This window comes from Aulonocara stuartgranti (genome assembly GCF_965226115.1).
Source record: "Aulonocara stuartgranti genome assembly, chromosome: 22".
NCBI classification, from domain to species: Eukaryota; Metazoa; Chordata; class Actinopteri; order Cichliformes; family Cichlidae; genus Aulonocara; species Aulonocara stuartgranti.
This window is the reverse complement of record NC_138957.1, coordinates 29,182,970-29,202,061: the sequence shown is the minus strand read 5'-3', so window position 1 is coordinate 29,202,061 and position 19,092 is coordinate 29,182,970. Positions and strand designations below refer to the sequence as shown.

At 42.2% G+C, this 19,092-nt stretch overlaps 1 protein-coding gene across 5 annotated transcripts in view; it reads left to right on the top strand.

The window, feature by feature from the left end:
- Positions 1–19,092, top strand: part of pleca (plectin a) — a 48,584-nt gene that overhangs the window by 21,351 nt on the left and 8,141 nt on the right. For 4 of the 5 annotated variants that reach the window (XM_082521094.1, XM_082521092.1, XM_082521090.1 and 1 more), the window contains exons 6-32: positions 1,348–1,514; positions 4,179–4,294; positions 4,637–4,743; positions 5,075–5,194; positions 5,303–5,398; positions 5,928–6,055; positions 6,635–6,728; positions 6,823–6,977; positions 7,137–7,503; positions 7,862–7,939; positions 8,121–8,282; positions 8,373–8,477; positions 8,580–8,675; positions 8,832–8,957; positions 9,140–9,292; positions 9,462–9,616; positions 9,709–9,835; positions 10,425–10,608; positions 10,778–10,798; positions 11,384–11,541; positions 11,631–11,809; positions 11,914–12,052; positions 12,140–12,496; positions 12,708–12,791; positions 12,877–12,981; positions 13,555–13,653; positions 15,665–19,012. In XM_082521094.1, coding sequence (XP_082377220.1) covers positions 1,348–1,514; positions 4,179–4,294; positions 4,637–4,743; positions 5,075–5,194; positions 5,303–5,398; positions 5,928–6,055; positions 6,635–6,728; positions 6,823–6,977; positions 7,137–7,503; positions 7,862–7,939; positions 8,121–8,282; positions 8,373–8,477; positions 8,580–8,675; positions 8,832–8,957; positions 9,140–9,292; positions 9,462–9,616; positions 9,709–9,835; positions 10,425–10,608; positions 10,778–10,798; positions 11,384–11,541; positions 11,631–11,809; positions 11,914–12,052; positions 12,140–12,496; positions 12,708–12,791; positions 12,877–12,981; positions 13,555–13,653; positions 15,665–19,012 — 7,026 coding nt within the window. The remainder of the gene's footprint in view (positions 1–1,347; positions 1,515–4,178; positions 4,295–4,636; positions 4,744–5,074; positions 5,195–5,302; positions 5,399–5,927; positions 6,056–6,634; positions 6,729–6,822; positions 6,978–7,136; positions 7,504–7,861; positions 7,940–8,120; positions 8,283–8,372; positions 8,478–8,579; positions 8,676–8,831; positions 8,958–9,139; positions 9,293–9,461; positions 9,617–9,708; positions 9,836–10,424; positions 10,609–10,777; positions 10,799–11,383; positions 11,542–11,630; positions 11,810–11,913; positions 12,053–12,139; positions 12,497–12,707; positions 12,792–12,876; positions 12,982–13,554; positions 13,654–15,664; positions 19,013–19,092) is intronic. The other variant, XM_082521093.1, reaches the window with a different exon arrangement.

Here is a 19,092-nt window from a genome sequence, read left to right as displayed (position 1 = left end):
CATGGCATGTACATGTTTACTATTGAAAATATCAGAATTGCACATATGATTCCACCTGATCACTTAAAGCTTAATGCATCACCAGCAACTAAAATATAGTAGACTCATCATACTCTTGAATGTTTTCTGGGTCTTATTGTTGTTAAAAGTCAGAAGGTTCTAATACAGAGACAACAAAAACTTGCTGATGTTTTGTTAAATCGTGCAGCAGGTTGTTTTTTCTGCATTGAGAAAAGAGGCAAAAAGAGTTTTCCAAAAGATTTCCTTTAATTGTTACAGCATGTGCGTAGTTTAGGCGAGACCTCCGCCCATCTGGTACGTGAACCAGGCAAACAAATACCAAAAACATTCAAAAGCACCATTTGTACCACACTGGGAAACTTCTGGGTGATGGATTCATGCTAATGGTCACACTCCGTCAAACAGCTTTAAAATGTGAGCAGTAAAATTCATGTCCAGGAATTCAAAAGCTGAAACTCTAAAAAGTGGTCTATTCTGTCCTTTCTCTTCTTTTATGAAGATCAACCATTTTGCTGTGGGAAACGTTGGTAGCATGCTCGTGTGACTCATAGCTTAGCCTCGCAGCTCTTAAAAAAAGACGTTTCCTGTGGTGTTTCTGCTGCACGGTCCAACTTTCGTTTACAGCTACTGAGACATTTATTGTAAAGTTTTGTTTGGCACAACAACACTGTAACTTTAGAAGATCATCAACTCAGTTGCTCATAAACAATTTCGCTCTAAAATTACTGTTTTCTGCTCGTGTAATTAAAAAGCATCCTCCAAAAAGCGAGCTTAATGGATGTCAGGAGCTCTCCGAGCAAAAGTGCCGTGTAACATTTGAGGTTTAAAATGTGACTCATCTCAAATCTGGAAGAAATGAGCAGGAAAAGTTTTACTCTGCCCTCCAATTAGCATTTCAGTCTCAGTTAATCTTTAAATGTGAAACTCAAGACAAGTTGAAAAATAATAATCATCCCATCCATCCATTTTCTGCCGCTTTCTCCGTGTTCGGGTTGTAAGCAAAGAAGTCTAAGCAGAGACATTAGAGTAAATGTCATCAGCCACCACCTCCAGGTCTTCCAGGAAAAGAAGACCTCTTAATAAATATCACCTTTTAAAATTCCTATTATATAGTGTTGCATCTCTGCCGCTTTCTTTAAAGGAAACAAGAACAGGAAAAAAATGGTAGTGTACTAGCTAATACCACCTTTGTGCAAGAACTGAATGGGAGAAAGTTGTCTAGAAAAGCCACAGACGAGCTGTGAGCACAGTAACACAAGTCTAACTGATATGAAAGGAGATCTCTGTAGTTCGTATGACTGACTGTTTGCCCGTCTTGCCCTACAGATCTCAGATATTCAGGTGAACGGTCAGTCGGACGACATGACGGCCAAAGAGAAGCTGCTGCTGTGGTCTCAGAGGATGGTGGAGGGATACCAGGGCCTGCGCTGCGACAACTTCACCGGCAGCTGGAGGGATGGCAAGCTGTTCAACGCCATCATACACAAACACAGGTGAGCAGCATCCTCAGTGAGGTGTTTTGATTTTAACTCGGCCTTGCGTGAATAGAAATCATGGCCATTTGTAGCACAGAGGTGTTTTTCAAGCGTCACAGACACATTTTCTAGTTGGAAAGACTTGCCTGGACTTGGGGATCTTGTAACACCGCAGGCAGGAATTTTACACGTTTAACCTTTTGCATATTTCACGTTGTTGTTTCTTCCTTTATTTATCGGCATAGATCCAGGCAGCAATCCTAAATTCATATTTGAATTTGGCATTCGTGCAGTGTTGGACTTGTCAGGACACAAATATGGAACACTTACTATAAATCAAACATTAAGAGAAAAGTCAAGGGAGACTTCATTCATTCATTCTGAATTCAGATATTTTGTAACTAAAAACATTTCCTTAAACTCCAGTATTTAACATTTATGAGTTACATCTAAATGCATAGATTTTCAGCAAACTGTAACTTTATTAGTATAATTTCATTAGTTAAATTATGTATTTTTGTTTGCGTCTTTAATGCTATGATTTACTGGGACACTTAATTTAACTTGTGAGCTCTTATTAAGTCCACCTGTGCGTGCCTTGCTGTGAAGGAGGTACAATAACTGAAGCAGTAATAAACTGTCTCTTCAGATATTCTGTTATGATATCTTTACTTTTCTTTTTCCTTTTTTTGTGCATCGTTTTGCACATGCTGCTTGTGCTTGAGTCACAACTGAAGAATTTGTGTTGACAGATACCTTAACAGTTGGTGATTAAATACAGTAATTAACACTTGCACAGTAAATGCTTTTAAAAGCACTAAATTTTACTTTCAGGCACAATAAACAGCTTTTAAATAAGGTAGTTTAGGCTAAAATGTGTCAGACGCTGTACTGTACGGCATAAAAGGATGCTTTAAAAACCATCTGTGGTCAGTTTGTGCAAAGCTATTTAAGTTTCTATAAGAGTAGAAAAGACGTATATAAAAGGATATAATTGACCATGTGGCTTGCAGGAGTTTTTATTGGATGTAACATAACTTCCAAAGAAGCTTAATCAGATTTTCTGCTGTTCAACATGTCCCAAACAATCTCTGGTTCATCAAAATAAGGTTAAATAGAAAGTAATTCGGATGGAAATGCTTTATTTTGTTGTATGTATGAGTAAAAAATAGAACAAAATAAACCATTTGCTGCTGTTCAAAACTGTCACTATAAGAAGTGTCGTGACTTTAAGTGTACTACAGCTGCCGTTGTCCTTGTCAGTAAGGAAACTGGTGTTTAACAGCCACCCATCAAACCCAAAGGAGGTGACTATACGCTCGAAACATGTACTTTGGGTGGAGTGCCACTTTGATTCTGTTTGCACAAACCTCCAGCTCCTGCAGCACATGGCAGACAAAACAGCACACTATTAGAAAGTCGACTTGAGCTGGCATTATTCTGTGAAATAAGAGACAGAACGGGTGTATCATATTAAATTGAGGAAAAAAGGGCTGCCCTGGAGGTGGAGGCTTGGCAGGTTACAGCAAAACGCTAGCACTCGAACTCCTCTGCCACAGTTTCTTTCTTGGTAGAGGAAGAGAAGGATGTGCTGAGGACTGCAGTGAGGACTCTAAAAAAACAAAATAAGAAAACGGACAATAACTATTTGGATCCCAGCAGGAAGCGGCAAGACTGGAATTTCTAACTGGTTTCCATTGCGTCACGTTTTGGGGTTTTTTTTAATTAGCTTCTGCTTTTGCAAAATCAAAGCTTGGAAACTTGGCTCTTACTACGATGCACAGCCTGAAGAGAAAGTTCCGCTCGAAGAGGCGTCTGAACAGCGCCTCCAGCAGCACGTTGGGCTCCCTCAGTGACCTGGATGAGCGGGTGATCATGTTCTGTGAGGATGTTCCCACCGAGAGCTCATTTGACTCGGGTCAAAGCTCGCACAGCTTATGTGCCCGCCCCAGTCGAGGCTCCCAGAGCGAGGAGCAGGAGCTAGGATCAGAGCGTCACGTCATGCACCTGAGCAGAGAAAGACACTCCTACAGACAGGCGCGCTATGGTGACAGAGAACCCCAAAAGGAGTACTACATACAGAGAGTTGTGGAAGTGTATGGAGAATTTACTGGATATTCTGTGTCCTTATGCAACCTTTCTCTCTGAAGTTTATTGGATTTTGATCCCTTAAGATGCTCTGAGCTTGTTCCCGCATGTTATTACATTGCGGTAAACTTCCTGGCAAAGTGCACAGAGAAAAAAAACTGTCTGTGTTGTTTAATTTTAATCTTCATTGTGGTAGCAAGTCTTGTCTTTGCCTGCCCTTCATATTGTAATAGAGATACTAGACGTGACCAGCTAGCCTCCAGCAACTTGACTCATGAAATATGTAACTTGTATCATTTTAACCTGTCAATAGAGCTTCAGAGATTATTTATCAATTAGTGTTTTCATGAAAAAAATGGGATTATTAAATAGTTTTCAGAAGCATTTTTGCTGATATTTATACTGAAAACCGATATTTTTTGCACATTTTAGGGCATTTTTTATAATTTAACACTCAGATTAAGCCCAACCTTGTTAATTAACCTCATGTTTTCTTGCCGTCATCTATCATTTAAATCAAATCTGGATCAGCAGTAATAAAGTGTATTGCTCTGATTCCGCTCACTGTTCTTCCTGGCTGATTACTGCCTGCAGACCCTCTCTGATCGATATGAGTCAAGTGTACCGACAGTCCAACCAGCAGAACCTGGAGCAGGCCTTCAGCGTGGCAGAGAGAGAGCTGGGTGTCACCAGACTGCTGGACCCCGAAGGTGAGCACAGTCACCCTCAAACATTTAGTTTAGGGAACACTTAAGCATGAGTTTAGTCACTTTTAATTGTAGGCAAAGCGTTTTCCCTTTCCTTTAATTCTCCTGCCTGCACTGCTGTACGAGTGGAAATCTACGTATTAGCTGTTAATAGTTTGATATTTATATGCTGCAAAACAGGAACGAATACATGAGTGAGTGTTTTTGTGTTTTAATATTTCAGAGGTCCCACAAATAGACTTGGTATTCAAGTTGGTAGCTAAGGAACTTCAAGTCACCACTCATCCATCTTTTTCATTTCCCTGAAACATGACAGTTTTTTTCCGTCTTTGTTGCTCTGTACAGATGTCGATGTGCCCCATCCAGATGAGAAATCCATCATCACATATGTGTCCTCTCTGTATGATGCCATGCCCAGGGTACCAGACGTCCAGGATGGTGTCAAAGCCAATGTGAGCCCACCTTTTTGTCATCACTGATTAATTATTCAGCAGCAGAGGCAACATCTCGGGTGCCGCCTTTTATCTGCAGCAGTAGAATGCAAAATATAAATGCAATATTAAGAGTTATTCTTATTTAAATGCCCTGAGCTTGCATTATAGTCATTATAAGCTTGCATTTACTTATTATTATTATTATTATTATTATTATATGTAAAATACATAGAAATGATCATCCTGTTAATTTTGAAGTTGCAGCCTGAGAAATTTAGCACAAAAGAAATCACATGTGGACAATCTGGAAAACATCAGCATGTAATTATTTTGAACATCTGTGCTTCAGGAGCTGGAGCTGCGTTGGCAGGAGTACTATGAGCTGGTCACCATGCTGCTGCAGTGGATCAGACACCACATCCTCGTTTTTGAGGAGAGGAAGTTCCCCACCAGCTACGAAGAGATTGAGGTGACTAGATCGCGTCCTACAATCTGAAAGAATCAGTGTGACACAGATCAAGTAGCTGACGATCAACGTGTTTTTTGTTCTTTTGTTATTTACGTTTATCATCTGCAGGTTCTTTGGCGTCAGTTTCTGAAGTTCAAGGAAACGGAGCTTCCTGCCAAAGAGGCAGACAAGAACCGCTCCAAACACATCTTCAAGTCTTTTGAGGTGAGATTTCCCAGCAGAACAAAAATCAGCAGTCACAAAAAATATGAAGGGATGAAAGGCTAATATTTTAAATAGTTATCCCACCAAACCGCAGCACATAACAAATAGTCTTGGTTCCAAATAAATTTCTGTATTTGTAAACGACAGATAAAAAGAAGATAGATTTGCAAAAGCAAAGTGCAAAACAAATAGAAAATAGTGTCCATTTATTTGCAGTAATAAACTAAAATCCCACCTGTTTTTCCACGCTTACAAAAGTCACTAAAAAAATACATAAATTAAAGGACATCTTTCCAAATACTGCTATGTCCACGGCCCACTGAGCGTACCCCTTCAGTCTGAAAATCTTTTAAGGAAAATCTTCCCACCATCAATAAATTAGACCCAGTTTTATAAATGTTTATTTTTTCCCTGGAGCACAGAATTATCGCTTAAGATAAATAATCTGAGACTGAGCAGAATTTGAGGCCTTAAATGATCACAGATATTATCTTATGTTTTTTTGTATGTTGTTTGTTATCTTTCGCAGGGTGCGGTTCAGGCTGGTCAGGTCAAAGTGCCGCCAGGTTATCACCCTTTAGATGTGGAGAAGGAATGGGGTCGTCTGCATGTCGCCATCCTGGAGAGGGAGCGTCTCCTCAGGACTGAATTTGAGAGGTAACCAGGCTGTTATCCAAACCTCATCACATGCGCTGTGTTGCCAAAGCACAAAACGGCAGCAAAACCACAAAGCATGAGGAAACTGTTCCAGTTTGACCACGAGCATGACTCATCTCCTAATGATAACGTCCACTTTGGCAATAAAATTAAACTGAGTCGGCTTTGTGGATTAGTAAGTACAGATCATATTAGGGCAAACACATGATGGCTGTGTCGTCTCCATGGCAATAGCCTTAGACTAAATAGTCTCTCATAAAGTTGTCTAATCACAAGGAAGGGAGGGCACAGCTTCTAGTTTAGTTGTTTCAGATCATCTCTGCATTGCTGGGCACACACAGCTCAAAAAGGAGCAACAACATGGCTTTCATGCATCAGGGATATGCGTTAAAGTATTTATTCCGCCAGAAGACGGAGTGAGTGCTTTAATATATCCTTTCAAAGTTTTTCTTTTTTAAATTATTATTAACATTTTTACTTTTGAGAAAGAAGAGAAAGTATCCTGTAGGGAAATCCCTGCTTGTCAGTTTGCACTGTTTGAATTCTTTTCTGACCTCTGACCTTTCATCTTCCCTGCAGGCTGGAGCGACTTCAGAGGGTTGTCAGCAAGGTCCAGATGGAGTCAGGGGTGTGCGAGGAGCAGCTCAACCAGGTGGAGACTCTGCTGCAGACGGTGAGACACAAACTCTTAAGGACAGCCAATAAAAGCATCTTTGTGCAAATTATTTGCAGTAAAATAAAGAGATGTGAAAACTTGTCTGTTGAAGGATGTGAGGCTGATGAGCTCAGGGAAACCTGCAAAGCACACAGCAGAGATGGAGGCAGATCTGGAAAAAGCAGAAGGGATGATCCGCCTCCTCTTCAATGACGTTCAGCTGCTAAAAGATGGACGCCACCTTCAAGCTGAACAAATGTATCGCAGGTACAAAAGAAATCAAGCTCTACAGACATCATGGGATTTAATCAATTTAATTAGTAATTTTTTTCCTTTCTAATTACTTTAGATGTCAAACTAGTGAATCTTAGAACTTTACATTTTAAATCGATGAACGTTTTTTTCATCACATGTTTCTGTCTTTAGAGTTTATCGCCTCCATGAGCGGCTTGTAAACCTCCGTAGCGAGTACAATCTGCGCCTCAAGTCAGGTGTGACCATCACACAAATCCCCATGACGCAGATCCCCATGACCCAAGTCCACACGACCCAGGTCCACAGCGCCCAGGTCCTGCAGCAGGCCCCCGTGAGGGTGCGGCCCGAGCTGGATGAAGTCACGCTGCGCTACATCCAGGATCTGCTGAGCTGGGTGGAGGAAAACCAGCGACGGGTGGACGAAGGGCAGTGGGGCTCGGACCTTCCCAGCGTGGAGTCCCAGCTGGGCAGCCAACGAGGCCTCCATCAGTGTGTGGAGGAGTTCCGCTCCAAGATAGACAGAGCCAAGGCTGATGAGGTATGTTGGCACCAAGTATCTGCGACAGTGTTGTAGATGAGGCAGAGAGAGATTTAATCTCAGGAGGAAAATTGGTATTTGGCAGTAGAGCGTTAGCTTAGTGTCCACCTCTGAATCGCTGCACACATCCTGGATTTTTCCGGCAATTTGTGTAAAAGAATGAGATTTTGCAAAGAGGTGGATTTAACCTGGAAGCCTTATGTTTCATAAATGAGACACCAGCAATGACAAGCAAAAAACGTGTTGGGTAGTTATGAACTGAAATGTGGACTTTCTGTGGAAATTGTTGAACAGACTGAACTCTCATCAGTAGTTCTTCTTAATGATCTCTTTCTACGGCGTCTCTCATCTGTTCCAGAGTCAGATTTCACCTGCCAGCAAAGCTGCTTACCGTGACTATCTGGGAAAACTGGAGCTACAATACGGCAAGCTCCTGGTAAATACGAACGAGTCGCTAAAATCAAAAAACACTGTTGTCTTGTAGAGAGGTCAAACTCGACAGCTGTTTTCATTGAAGTTCAGAAACACCCTGAAAATTTTCCTTGATGTTTTAAATACCATCCAGTTTTCTTCCTAACCCTGCAAAAATGTTTCCTAATGTGTCACCATTACTGTAGAACTCCTCAAAGGCTCGCCTGCGCTACATGGACCAGCTTCATGCCTTTGTCACTGCAGCAACCAAAGAGCTGATGTGGCTGAATGAGAAAGAGGAAGAGGAGGTGAACTACGACTGGAGCGAGCGAAACACCAACATGGCAGCCAAGAAAGAAAACTACTCGGTACAGTAATACTGAGATGTTCTTGTGGGTTTCTCATTTCTTGTTATGACGATGGTACTGATATGATTGGTTGTCGTTTCTGTGGAGCAGGGTTTGATGAGAGAGTTGGAGCTCCGGGAGAAGAAAGTGAACGGTGTCCAGACCACAGGAGACAAACTGCTGAGGGACGGACACCCAGCCAAGAAGACCATCGAGGTGGGACGCTGAGCACATGTTGTTGAACTTTAAATATAAATTATTATTTTCTTCTCATATGTGCTTTTTCTTCTCTCCCCTTCCATCCTTCCTCTTCCTCAGGCCTTCACTGGAGCCCTGCAGACTCAGTGGAGTTGGATCCTCCAGCTGTGCTGCTGCATTGAAACTCACCTGAAAGAAAACACTGCCTACTATCAGGTATGATTATCAGCATGACAAGGTATCCACACTTAAAGACTGCTCTCCGCATGTCTGGCGAGTTAGCTGGCCGTCACTAAATCTGTCCCTTTCTGCAGGTTTTTAATGTGTTTTAAACCACTGCAGCTTAATTGGTCTACTTTTCTCTCGATCCAGTTCTTCTCTGACGTGAAGGAGGCAGAGGAGAAGATTAAAAAGATCCAAGACACTATGAAGAGGAAGTACACCTGCGACCGCACCATCACGGTCACACGGCTGGAAGATCTGCTTCAGGATGCAGCTGTGGGTTTATTCACCAGTGTTTTGCTCCTTTAAGCTCATCCAGAAACTGTGAACTGGCAAACAAATCCACACCGTTAAAGCAGCATGAAATATTTACTCTTCTGTTTGTGGGAGCTTCGTTTTAGGCTGCATGTCTTTGAATTATTGAATTAGAGTTTGAGAATTTTATGTGCTCTTCCCAGGATGAGAAAGAGCAACTGAATGAGTTCAAAACTCACCTGGAAGGCCTGAAGCGGAGAGCCAAGACCATCGTCCAGCTGAAACCACGTAACCCTGCTACTCCGATAAAGGGAAAGCTGCCCGTCCAGGCTGTTTGTGACTTCAAGCAGATGGAGGTAAGCCATAGACTTCCTAAGTTGTTTATGGTGAGTGTGAAATTCTTAATTGAGTTTCAACTTGTGTCCTGCTTTGGTTCACTTCTATTACGCTGAAAGGACATAACATTAAAAAAAATATACAGTAAAATCTAGCCAGTTATGAGCTGCTGTTTTCATCTTCTTCCAGATCACAGTCCACAGAGGCGATGAATGCGCTCTGCTGAATAACTCGCAGCCCTACAAGTGGAAGGTGCTGAATGATAAAGGCAACGAGGCGTCTGTCCCATCTATCTGCTTCCTGATTCCACCCACCAACAGGGACGCTGTGAACAGTGTTGCCGGGTGAGTCAAAGAACACCCGGCTGAATTTGTAACGCATGCGCACGTTTGTGTGTGCACACGCTGGAGACTAACCTCCACCTCACGTTCTTCAGGCTGGACGGAAACCTCCAGAGGCTGCAGAACATGTGGCAGACGCTGTTTGTGGACATGAAGAGCCTGCTGTCCTGGCAGTACCTGATGAGAGACATCCACATCATTAAAAGCTGGAACATCAGCATGGTAACAGCACAATGTGAAACCTTTCGGAAAATAGTTTTTGGTGGTATCAATGAAAGCAGGGCTGAAATGACTGCTGTTGGGGTGCATTTTACCTCATGTTGCAATAACATTAGATTTATGCCTGTGAGGCAGAAAAACTCTAATGGGGCTAATAATAGACAGCAAAACTTCAAAGATTACTCAGCTGCACATGTTATGCAGAAATGGAAGTGCGAACTATGTCTAGATGGTATCTGAGGATACGTGGAAGGATATCTGGGTAAGACAGATTAAGATTAACTCAAGATCCTGTCAGTAGATCTGCTGAACAGAACAGTACACATTAGTTATTCTCTAGTATATCAATTTGCTGTCAAAACAGTTCATAAAAACTTCCCCCCAAAATATTGATAGGTAATGATTATGCATGTGCAGATTTGTTGTTACGATCAATTGATTTTTCTTCAAAAACATTATGAAACATTATTTTTACTTGGTTTATAGTTGATAATTGCACTCTCCTCGGTACTGTACATACAGACACAGCTTTCTATTGAACTGCTGTTTTCATAATGTTTGATATCAGCCACCATCCTTGTTACCACTGTAGTTTAAGACGCTGAGGGTGGAGGAGTACCGACTAGCACTGAGGAACCTGGAGCAGCACTATCAGGACTTCCTGAGAGACAGCCAGGACTCCCAGATGTTTGGGGCTGAGGATCGTATGCAGGTGGAGTCCAACTACAACCTAGCCAACCAGCACTACAACACAATGGTCAGCTCTGCAGAGCAAGGTTTGCACAGTTTCTTTCTGAAACATCAGTTTCTTTTATCACCTCAGCATTTCCTGAAACATTTTCATGTCTGTGTTCTGTTTACATATTTTTTTTAAATCATTTCTCATTTGCACGAGTTGTGTTTCAGTCATTTGTGTGTAAGTTGACTGTTGCATTCACATTTCAGACTATGTGCCACCCAGAGCAGGTAAGGTGTTTCCAATAAAGTGGCCGATGTGCGCTAGGAGCTTTTGACTGGCTGAGAGCTGTTGTTCTGTCATGTTTCATTTCATGCTTCACCTCAATCAACTTAATCATCCTCATAGATTCTGGGAATCCCTCCTAACATCACTTATCAATGCATTCCTGTCTCTGAGCATGGATTTTAATGGCAGCTGATCCCCACTATTAATCAACGAATGGAAAAAGCACTTAATTGATCAAATTAACACATATGAAATATAGCCAACATGGAACAATTAATGCATGAAGAAGTACATTCAGTTTGCAGATCATGGAAAATTCTAATCTAGCTTAATGAGATTTATGATTTTTTGAGAAATCAGAATTTTTTTTTTATTCTTAGGAGATTAAATTGGTTAACAAAAATTTAACCATCCAGAGAAACACAGGCAATTCTGTGAAATAACTGCTTTAACTTTTAGGATCCTGAAACTAATACTGCACCTCTTACAGTTAGTTCAAATTCTTAAATTGCTAAAAATGGCTTATATAAAGAGATTTAGTCGTCTTTTAAATACATATAAAATCCAATATGTGTTGTTCCAACTAGGAGAGCAAGACGAGACTGTGTGCAAAACCTACCTGACGAAGATCAAGGACCTTCGGCTGAGGCTGGAAGGCTGCGAGAATCGAACGGTGACGCGTCTCCGCCAGCCTGTCGACAAGGAACCACTGAAAGCCTGCGCCCTGAAGACGGCAGAGCAAATGGTGCAAAACACAAAGATGAATGCAGAAATAAATATGAGTAAACAATAAGTGGTCGTCTAGCAAGTTATCTTCCTGTTTGTTTGTAACAGAAAGTGCAGTCTGAGCTGGAGGGCTTGAAGAACGACTTGAGCTCCATTGCTGAAAAGACCGAGGAGGTTCTGGCTTCTCCTCAGCAGTCCAGCTCCGCCCCGATGCTGCGCTCTGAATTGGACATGACTCTGAAGAAGATGGATCATGTTTACGGCCTCTCCTCGGTCTACCTGGACAAGTGAGGCTTAGCGATTCTCCCAAGAACTTGCTGATGGATTTTAAGCCACAGCTATGTGTTTGCGTTTTTTTGCTGTTCCTAAAGTGCGAACATCTTGTTTTCAGGCTGAAGACGATCGATGTCGTGATCAGAAACACTAAAGATGCAGAAGACACGCTGAAGAGTTACGAGACTCGTCTGCGCGACGTCAGTAAAGTTCCTGGTGATGAGAAGGAAGTGGAGGATCAGCGCAGTCAGCTGAAGGTATCAAGATGTTTCTGCATTTTCCAGGTTTGTTTCTGTGTCAGACTGCTTCATTTTTGTGGTAATTTTGCTGTTTTCTGTGTGCAGTCCATGCGTGCCGAAGCAGAGGCCAACCAGGTGATATTCGACCGCCTGCAGGACGAGCTTAGGAGGGCGACGGCTATGAATGACAAAATGACGAGGATTCACAGCGAGCGCGATGCTGATCTGGAGCATTACCGTCAACTGGTCGGAAGCCTCCTGGAGCGGTGGCAAGCTGTGTTTGCACAGATGGACCTGAGGCAGCGGGAGCTCGGCCTCCTGGGGCGCAACATGAACTCCTACCGCGAAAGTTACGAGTGGCTCATCCGCTGGCTCGAAGAAGCGAAGCAGAGGCAGGAGAAAATTCAGGCTGTGCCAATCGGGGACAGCAAGGCTCTCAGGGAGCAGCTGGCACAGGAGAAGGTATTGTAAAGGGAAAGAATAAGTTGTGTGGGGCAAAGCGTAGAAGAGTCATCATGCCCTCTGGTGTTCACTGGGGTGTCACAAAAAAATAAAAAAATTCACTCCACTTATATTTTTGACTCCCCTGGTGTGAATCATGCTTGGTTTGTGAAGTATGCACTGAAATAGTTTCTAATCATGATATATTCTCTGTTTTAAATCATATTTACAGAAACTCCTGGGAGAAATTGAGAAAAACAAGGAGGAGGTTGAAAATTGCCAGAAAAATGCAAAGGCTTATATCGACTCTGTCAAAGTAAATACTGAAAATTTTCAACTTTTAAAAAAATAAAAGTTTGCTGCTTAACTTAACATTAATTTTTCCCCCTTCTTGTTTTCAGGACTACGAGTTCCAGATTTTGACCTACAAAGCCCTCCAGGATCCCATAGCATCTCCTCTGAAAAAGCCCAAAATGGAGTGTGCATCCGATAACATCATTCAGGAGGTAGGCCTTACAAACACAGCTGTTGAGCTGCCAGCAGTAGGTGGACCAGGTGTTCCACTTCATGTGGACTGAACAGCGTGTTTATTTCTTATTCCTCGTCCAACATATCGGGACATGTTTTGATTGACTCTAGCTTTCAACAGTCAGACACAGCAGGACCAACAGTTTTTGAACAGTCTGGCTGTGAAGGAAGTAGGGGAAGCTTTCATGATGGTTAACCTGTCACTGTGTTTAGCTGCCAACAGGAAAAATCTGTGCAAATCTCAGCAGAACATGATGGAAACTAACAGAAGGGAAACTAAATGCAGCTTCAATAAAGATCTATAAGCTGCTTGTATTTAATTATGTTGAAGAAGACTGTTAATCAGGCATATTTGTTCTTTAAACATGAAACTAACTCAATGATTATCCCGAAATTGTCACCTCTGCCCATTTTGGCATTTTGGGAATACATTCTGCTTTCTCCTCACATTAAAAGTCAAGAGGAGAGCATCGCATATGAGGATATATGACTAAAAAAAGAATAATCATTCATTCGATTTAGTGAAGTGAATTTTACTTTGTTTTTTTCAGTATGTTACGCTGAGAACACGCTACAGTGAGCTGTTGACTCTCACCAGTCAGTACATCAAATTCATCACAGACACACAGCGCCGCCTGGAGGAAGAAGAGGTAAGTGTGCACACTCAGTAGACACAACAGTGCAGTTAAGTCCTCACTAATGTAATGTATGGCAAATCGTTTTCCATCAAACAGCATCAAAATTGTGTGTCTGTTACCAAGAGTGCAGACATAATTTTAGGCATACAGTGCTGAAGCAAACAATTTCATCCTACTGTTACCGCACATCACATCCCCACTACGCTATATGTCTCTCATTCCCCGACACTATGTGTATTTAGCCAAATCATTTCACACGATCTGTAAACATGACTGTGATTTGGCCCTGAATTCAGTCACATTTTCAAACTGCTCAACTGCTTTTCCAACAATTTAAATTTGATAATCACTTCTTCATTTCTTCCTGAAACCCCCCACACTCGTATTTTAAAGGCTTCAGGCTTCCTACCTTCTCAGATGCATTATTTTAAAATTTACCTTTGCTTCCCCTCCCCGCCCTTTTTTCTTCCTTTCTAACTTTCTGTTTTGTTTGATCCCTTTGACCTGCTCGCCAGTGCTTTGTCATGATGAGTATTAATCACGTGCTTAAGAGATGAATTAACCCCAAAGCACCAGGTATTTAAAAACAATCCTCTCAGCCCATTTCATTCGTCTTCACGTCAGATTCGTGTCTGTAGTGAAGGGAAGGTTCACGCGTATTTGGAAATCTTTCATTATTGACGGTGTTCTTGGTTCAGTAATAACTTAGGAACTTTAATTTCTCTGGCTGAGCATCAGCTTACTGTAAGATGTTGGTTTTGGAAGTCTAGATATTGTCATTTAATGAGATTTGCAAGCTATTATAATTGTTTCTCTTGCCTTAATAAATCAAATTATAATGTAGCTGATTGTTGACGGTACTGTTTAGCACCACAGCAAATTAAGATTTCACATTCTGATTAGCCTTTAGATTTTTAAAATCCCTGAATGGGAGCGGTGTTTTCACACGTCCAAAACTCAAAGATTAGTTTTAAAGAGAAAGACAAGCAGCAAAGCCAGTCAAATTTTTTTTTTTGTTGTTGTTTATTTTACTACTTGTTGTGCCCGATAAATCTGCCAAATCAAACACGCAGAGCTAGCTGCTGTGGCAGCCCCTTATGAACAAGGGAGCTTGATAAATGACAGTTGAGTGATTGCTTCTAATGATTTCCTCTAGCAAATAAAATGTGGAAACTATGTTCTATTACAAAAGAAATCAGCTCCTCTCTCAAACCAGACGTCAGTTTAAAGGTCAATGTGACAGGTTTCTAAAGTGTTGAACCTTCCTTGTAGGTATCAGTCACCACAACAACACCTTCTTATCTAACAGAACTCATCTCAGACTTGAGGGATCTTGGATTTGTGTCGTGTCACGTGCATTTAAATCCAAGCTTGCTGTGTTAAATGTTACATGAAGTCATGCTGTGTTTGCTGCATCACTACGCTCGATGTTCTTTTCATCCCGATTGCTGCAAAAATATATATGTTTGATTATTTAATCTGCACTCGGCACTTTTTGCATGCTGCTAATTATTTATCATTTGCCTATTTTCTTTCCTATTATTTTACACTTTTCAATAAACCTATTTATGTTAAGAAAATCAATGAGTGGTGGAGAGAAATGTATAAAATTGTGACTGAATTAAATTCTAGCGATTACATATCCAAGTTTTTCACTAAAATACAACACCAGCAACAAAACCTCCACACCTTCAAAATATTAACACTGTGATGAGTTCACTTGTAAACAGAATTTGCAGTTGTTTTTACCAACTCCACAATAATAATGACCGTATAATATTACCAGACTTTTTACACAGATTATGCATGAAAGCAACTTGTAGTGTTGTCCGGTGTTGTGAAGTAAAGTGTCATACATTGTGTGCCATACGTTAAATGAACGTGAAAAGCATTTCCCAATGCAGAATTATCTCTCCAGTTAAAAATCTGTGTTGTGTATATTTAGCCATAACTATGCCTATAGTTGTATTTTATAATGTAAAACCTCTAACATGCAGCTCCCTTCACTCTTTTATTAATGCAGAAAGCTTCTGAAAAAGTTAAAGAAGCGGAGAGGAAACGGATGGCAGAGATGCAGGCGGAATTAGATAAGCAGAAACAGTTGGCTGAAGCTCACGCTAAGTCTGTGGCCAAAGCAGAGAAAGAGGCCGAGGAGCTGAAGTTAAAGATGAAGGAAGAGGCCAATAAGAGACAAGACGTTGCAGTGGATGCTGAAAAACAGAAGCAAAACATTCAGCAGGAGCTGCATCAGCTGAAGAGTCTGTCAGAGCAGGAGATCAAGTCCAAGAGTCAGCAGCTGGAAGAGGCGCTCATCAGTCGTACCAAGATCGAGGAAGAAATCCACATAATTAGGATTCAGTTGGAGGCAACAATGAAACAGAAGGGCACAGCTGAGACTGAGTTACAGCAGCTCAGAGACAAAGCTGCTGAAGCTGAGAAGCTCAGGAAGGCTGCTCAAGACGAGGCGGAAAGGCTTCGCAAACAGGTGACTGAGGAGACTCAGAAAAAGAAAAATGCTGAAGATGAGCTAAAGCGTAAATCTGAAGCCGAAAAAGAGGCAGCCAAACAAAAGCAGAAAGCACTGGATGACCTGCAGAAATTTAAACTACAAGCCGAAGAGGCAGAGAGGCGCATGAAACAGGCTGAGGAGGAAAAACTGAGGCAGATTAAAGTTGTAGAAGAGGTGGCACAGAAGTCTGCTGCCACACAGTTGCAAACCAAAGCTATGTCATTCAATGAACAGGCAACAAAACTGGAAGAATCCCTCAAGAAAGAGCAGGGAACTGTTCTTCAGCTACAGGAGGAAGCCGAAAAACTCAGGAAACAACAAGAAGAAGCTAACAAAGCCAGGGAGCAAGCAGAGAAAGAGCTGGAAACATGGAGACAGAAAGCCAATGAAGCCCTCCGCTTGAGGCTACAAGCTGAGGAGGAAGCTCAAAAGAAGAGTCAGGCTCAAGAGGAAGCAGAGAGGCAGAAGGTTGAAGCAGAGCGAGATGCCAAGAAAAGGGCTAAAGCTGAAGATGCTGCACTTAAACAGAAGGAGAATGCAGAAACGGAGCTGGAAAAACAGAGGAAATTTGCTGAACAGATAGCCCAACAAAAACTTTCTGCAGAGCAAGAATGCATACGCTTAAAGGCTGACTTTGAACATGCTGAGCAGCAGAGGGGTCTGTTGGATAGTGAGCTCCAGCGTTTGAAGAACGAGGTGAATGCTGCAGAAAAACAGAGAAAACAGCTCGAAGACGAACTGGCTAAAGTCAGAAGTGAAATGGACGCTCTGCTACAGATGAAGACTGAAGCTGAGAAGGTGACACTGTCAAACACAGAAAAGAGCAAACAGCTTCTTGAGTCTGAAGCGCAGAAAATGAAACAACTGGCTGAGGAAGCTGCTAGACTGAGATCAGTCGCCGAAGAGGCGAAGAAGCAGAGGCAGACTGCAGAAGATGAGGCAGCCCAGCAAAGAGCTGAGGCGGAAAAAATCCTTAAGGAAAAACTGTCTGCTATCAATGAGGCAACTCGGCTAAAGACTGAAGCGGAAATCGCCCTCAAAGCTAAAGAAGCAGAGAATGAAAGACTAAAGAGAAAAGCTGAGGAGGAAGCTTATCAAAGAAAGCTGCTGGAGGACCAAGCTGCTCAGCATAAGCTAGAGATTGAGGAGAAAATCACACACCTTAAGAGCTCATCTGACTCTGAGCTGGTGAGACAAAAAACTATTGTGGAAGAAACTTTGAGGCAAAAGAAGGTGGTCGAAGAGGAGATTCATATCATCAGAATCAACTTTGAGAAAGCCTCAAAAGAGAAGTCAGATCTAGAGGGTGAATTAAAGAAACTGAAGTATCTTGCAGATGAGACTGAGAAGAGCAAACTTAAGGCTGAAAAAGAGGCAGACAAACTAAAAAAGCTTGCTGCAGAGGAAGAGAAGAAGAGGAAAGAGGCTGAGGAGAAGGTGAAGAGGATAACTGCAGCCGAAGAGGAGGCAGCTCGTCAATGCAAAGCTGCTCAGGAGGAAGTCGAACGCCTCAAAAAGAACGCAGAAGAAGCGAATAAGCAGAAAGAGCAAGCTGAGAAAGAGGCAGAAAAGCAGGTCATTGTAGCCAAAGAGGCAGCACAAAAATGCAGTGCCGCAGAGCAGAAAACTCAAGATGTTCTCAGTAAGAATAAAGAAGATAGCCTTGCTCAGGAGAAGCTTAAAGACGAATTCAAAAATGCTAAGAAACTTGCAGAAGCTGCTCAGAAAGCCAAAGAGAAAGCTGAGAAAGAGGCTGCCTTGCTCCGCCAAAAAGCAGAAGAAGCTGAAAAGCTGAAGAAAGCTGCAGAAGAAGAAGCCGCTAAACAGGCCAAAGCTCAGAAGGATGCAGAGAAACTGAGAAAAGAAGCAGAGGAAGAGGCCTCTAAGCGAGCTGCAGCTGAGCAAGCAGCACTAAAGCAGAAGCAGCAGGCTGATGCAGAGATGGCCAAGCACAAAAAAGAGGCAGAACAAGCACTTACACAGAAGTCGCAGGTGGAGAAGGAACTGACACTGGTTAAACTTCAGCTGGATGAAACTGATAAGCAGAAGAAGGTGTTGGATGAAGAGCTTCAGCGAGTTAAAGGTGAAGTAAATGACGCTGTCAAGCAAAAGGCACAGGTGGAGGATGAGTTGTCGAAAGTCAAGATCCAGATGGAAGAACTCCTGAAGCTTAAGCTCAAAATTGAGGAAGAAAACCGGCGCCTGATGAAGAAGGACAAAGACAGTACACAGAAATTACTTGCAGAGGAAGCAGAGAAAATGAAGAGCCTTGCAGAGGAAGCTGCTAGACTCAGCGTGGAAGCTGAAGAAGCTGCCAGACAAAGGCAGATTGCTGAATCTGACTTGGCTGAACAGAGGGCACTTGCAGAGAAAATGCTAAAAGAGAAAATGCAGGCCATCCAAGAGGCTACAAAACTAAAAGCTGAAGCAGAGGAACTCCAGAAACAGAAGGACCAGGCACAGGAAAAAGCTAAAAAACTTTTGGAGGACAAACAACAGATCCAACAGCGCCTTGATAAGGAGACAGAGGATTTCCAGAAATCCCTGGAAGCCGAGCGAAAGAGGCAGTTTGAAGTTGCAGCTGAAGCAGAGAAACTGAAAGTGAAGGTGAAAGAGCTCAGCGATGCTCAAGCTAAAGCTGAAACGGAGGCAAAGAAATTCAAGAAGCAAGCCGACGAAGCAAAAACTCGTCTCCAACAGACTGAAAAACAAACGACAGAAATCGTTGTGCAGAAGTTGGAGACACAGAGGCTACAGAGCACGAGAGAAGCTGATGACCTGAAGAAAGCCCTAGCAGACCTTGAAACGGAGAAAGAGAAACTGAAAAAGGATGCAGAGGAGCTTCAGAAGAAATCTAAAGAGGTATTGTGGCCTGTATTAACACTGCTATTCAGTTTAAAGATGCTTATAGTTAATATTGTCCTGTTAAACATGTAAGTGAC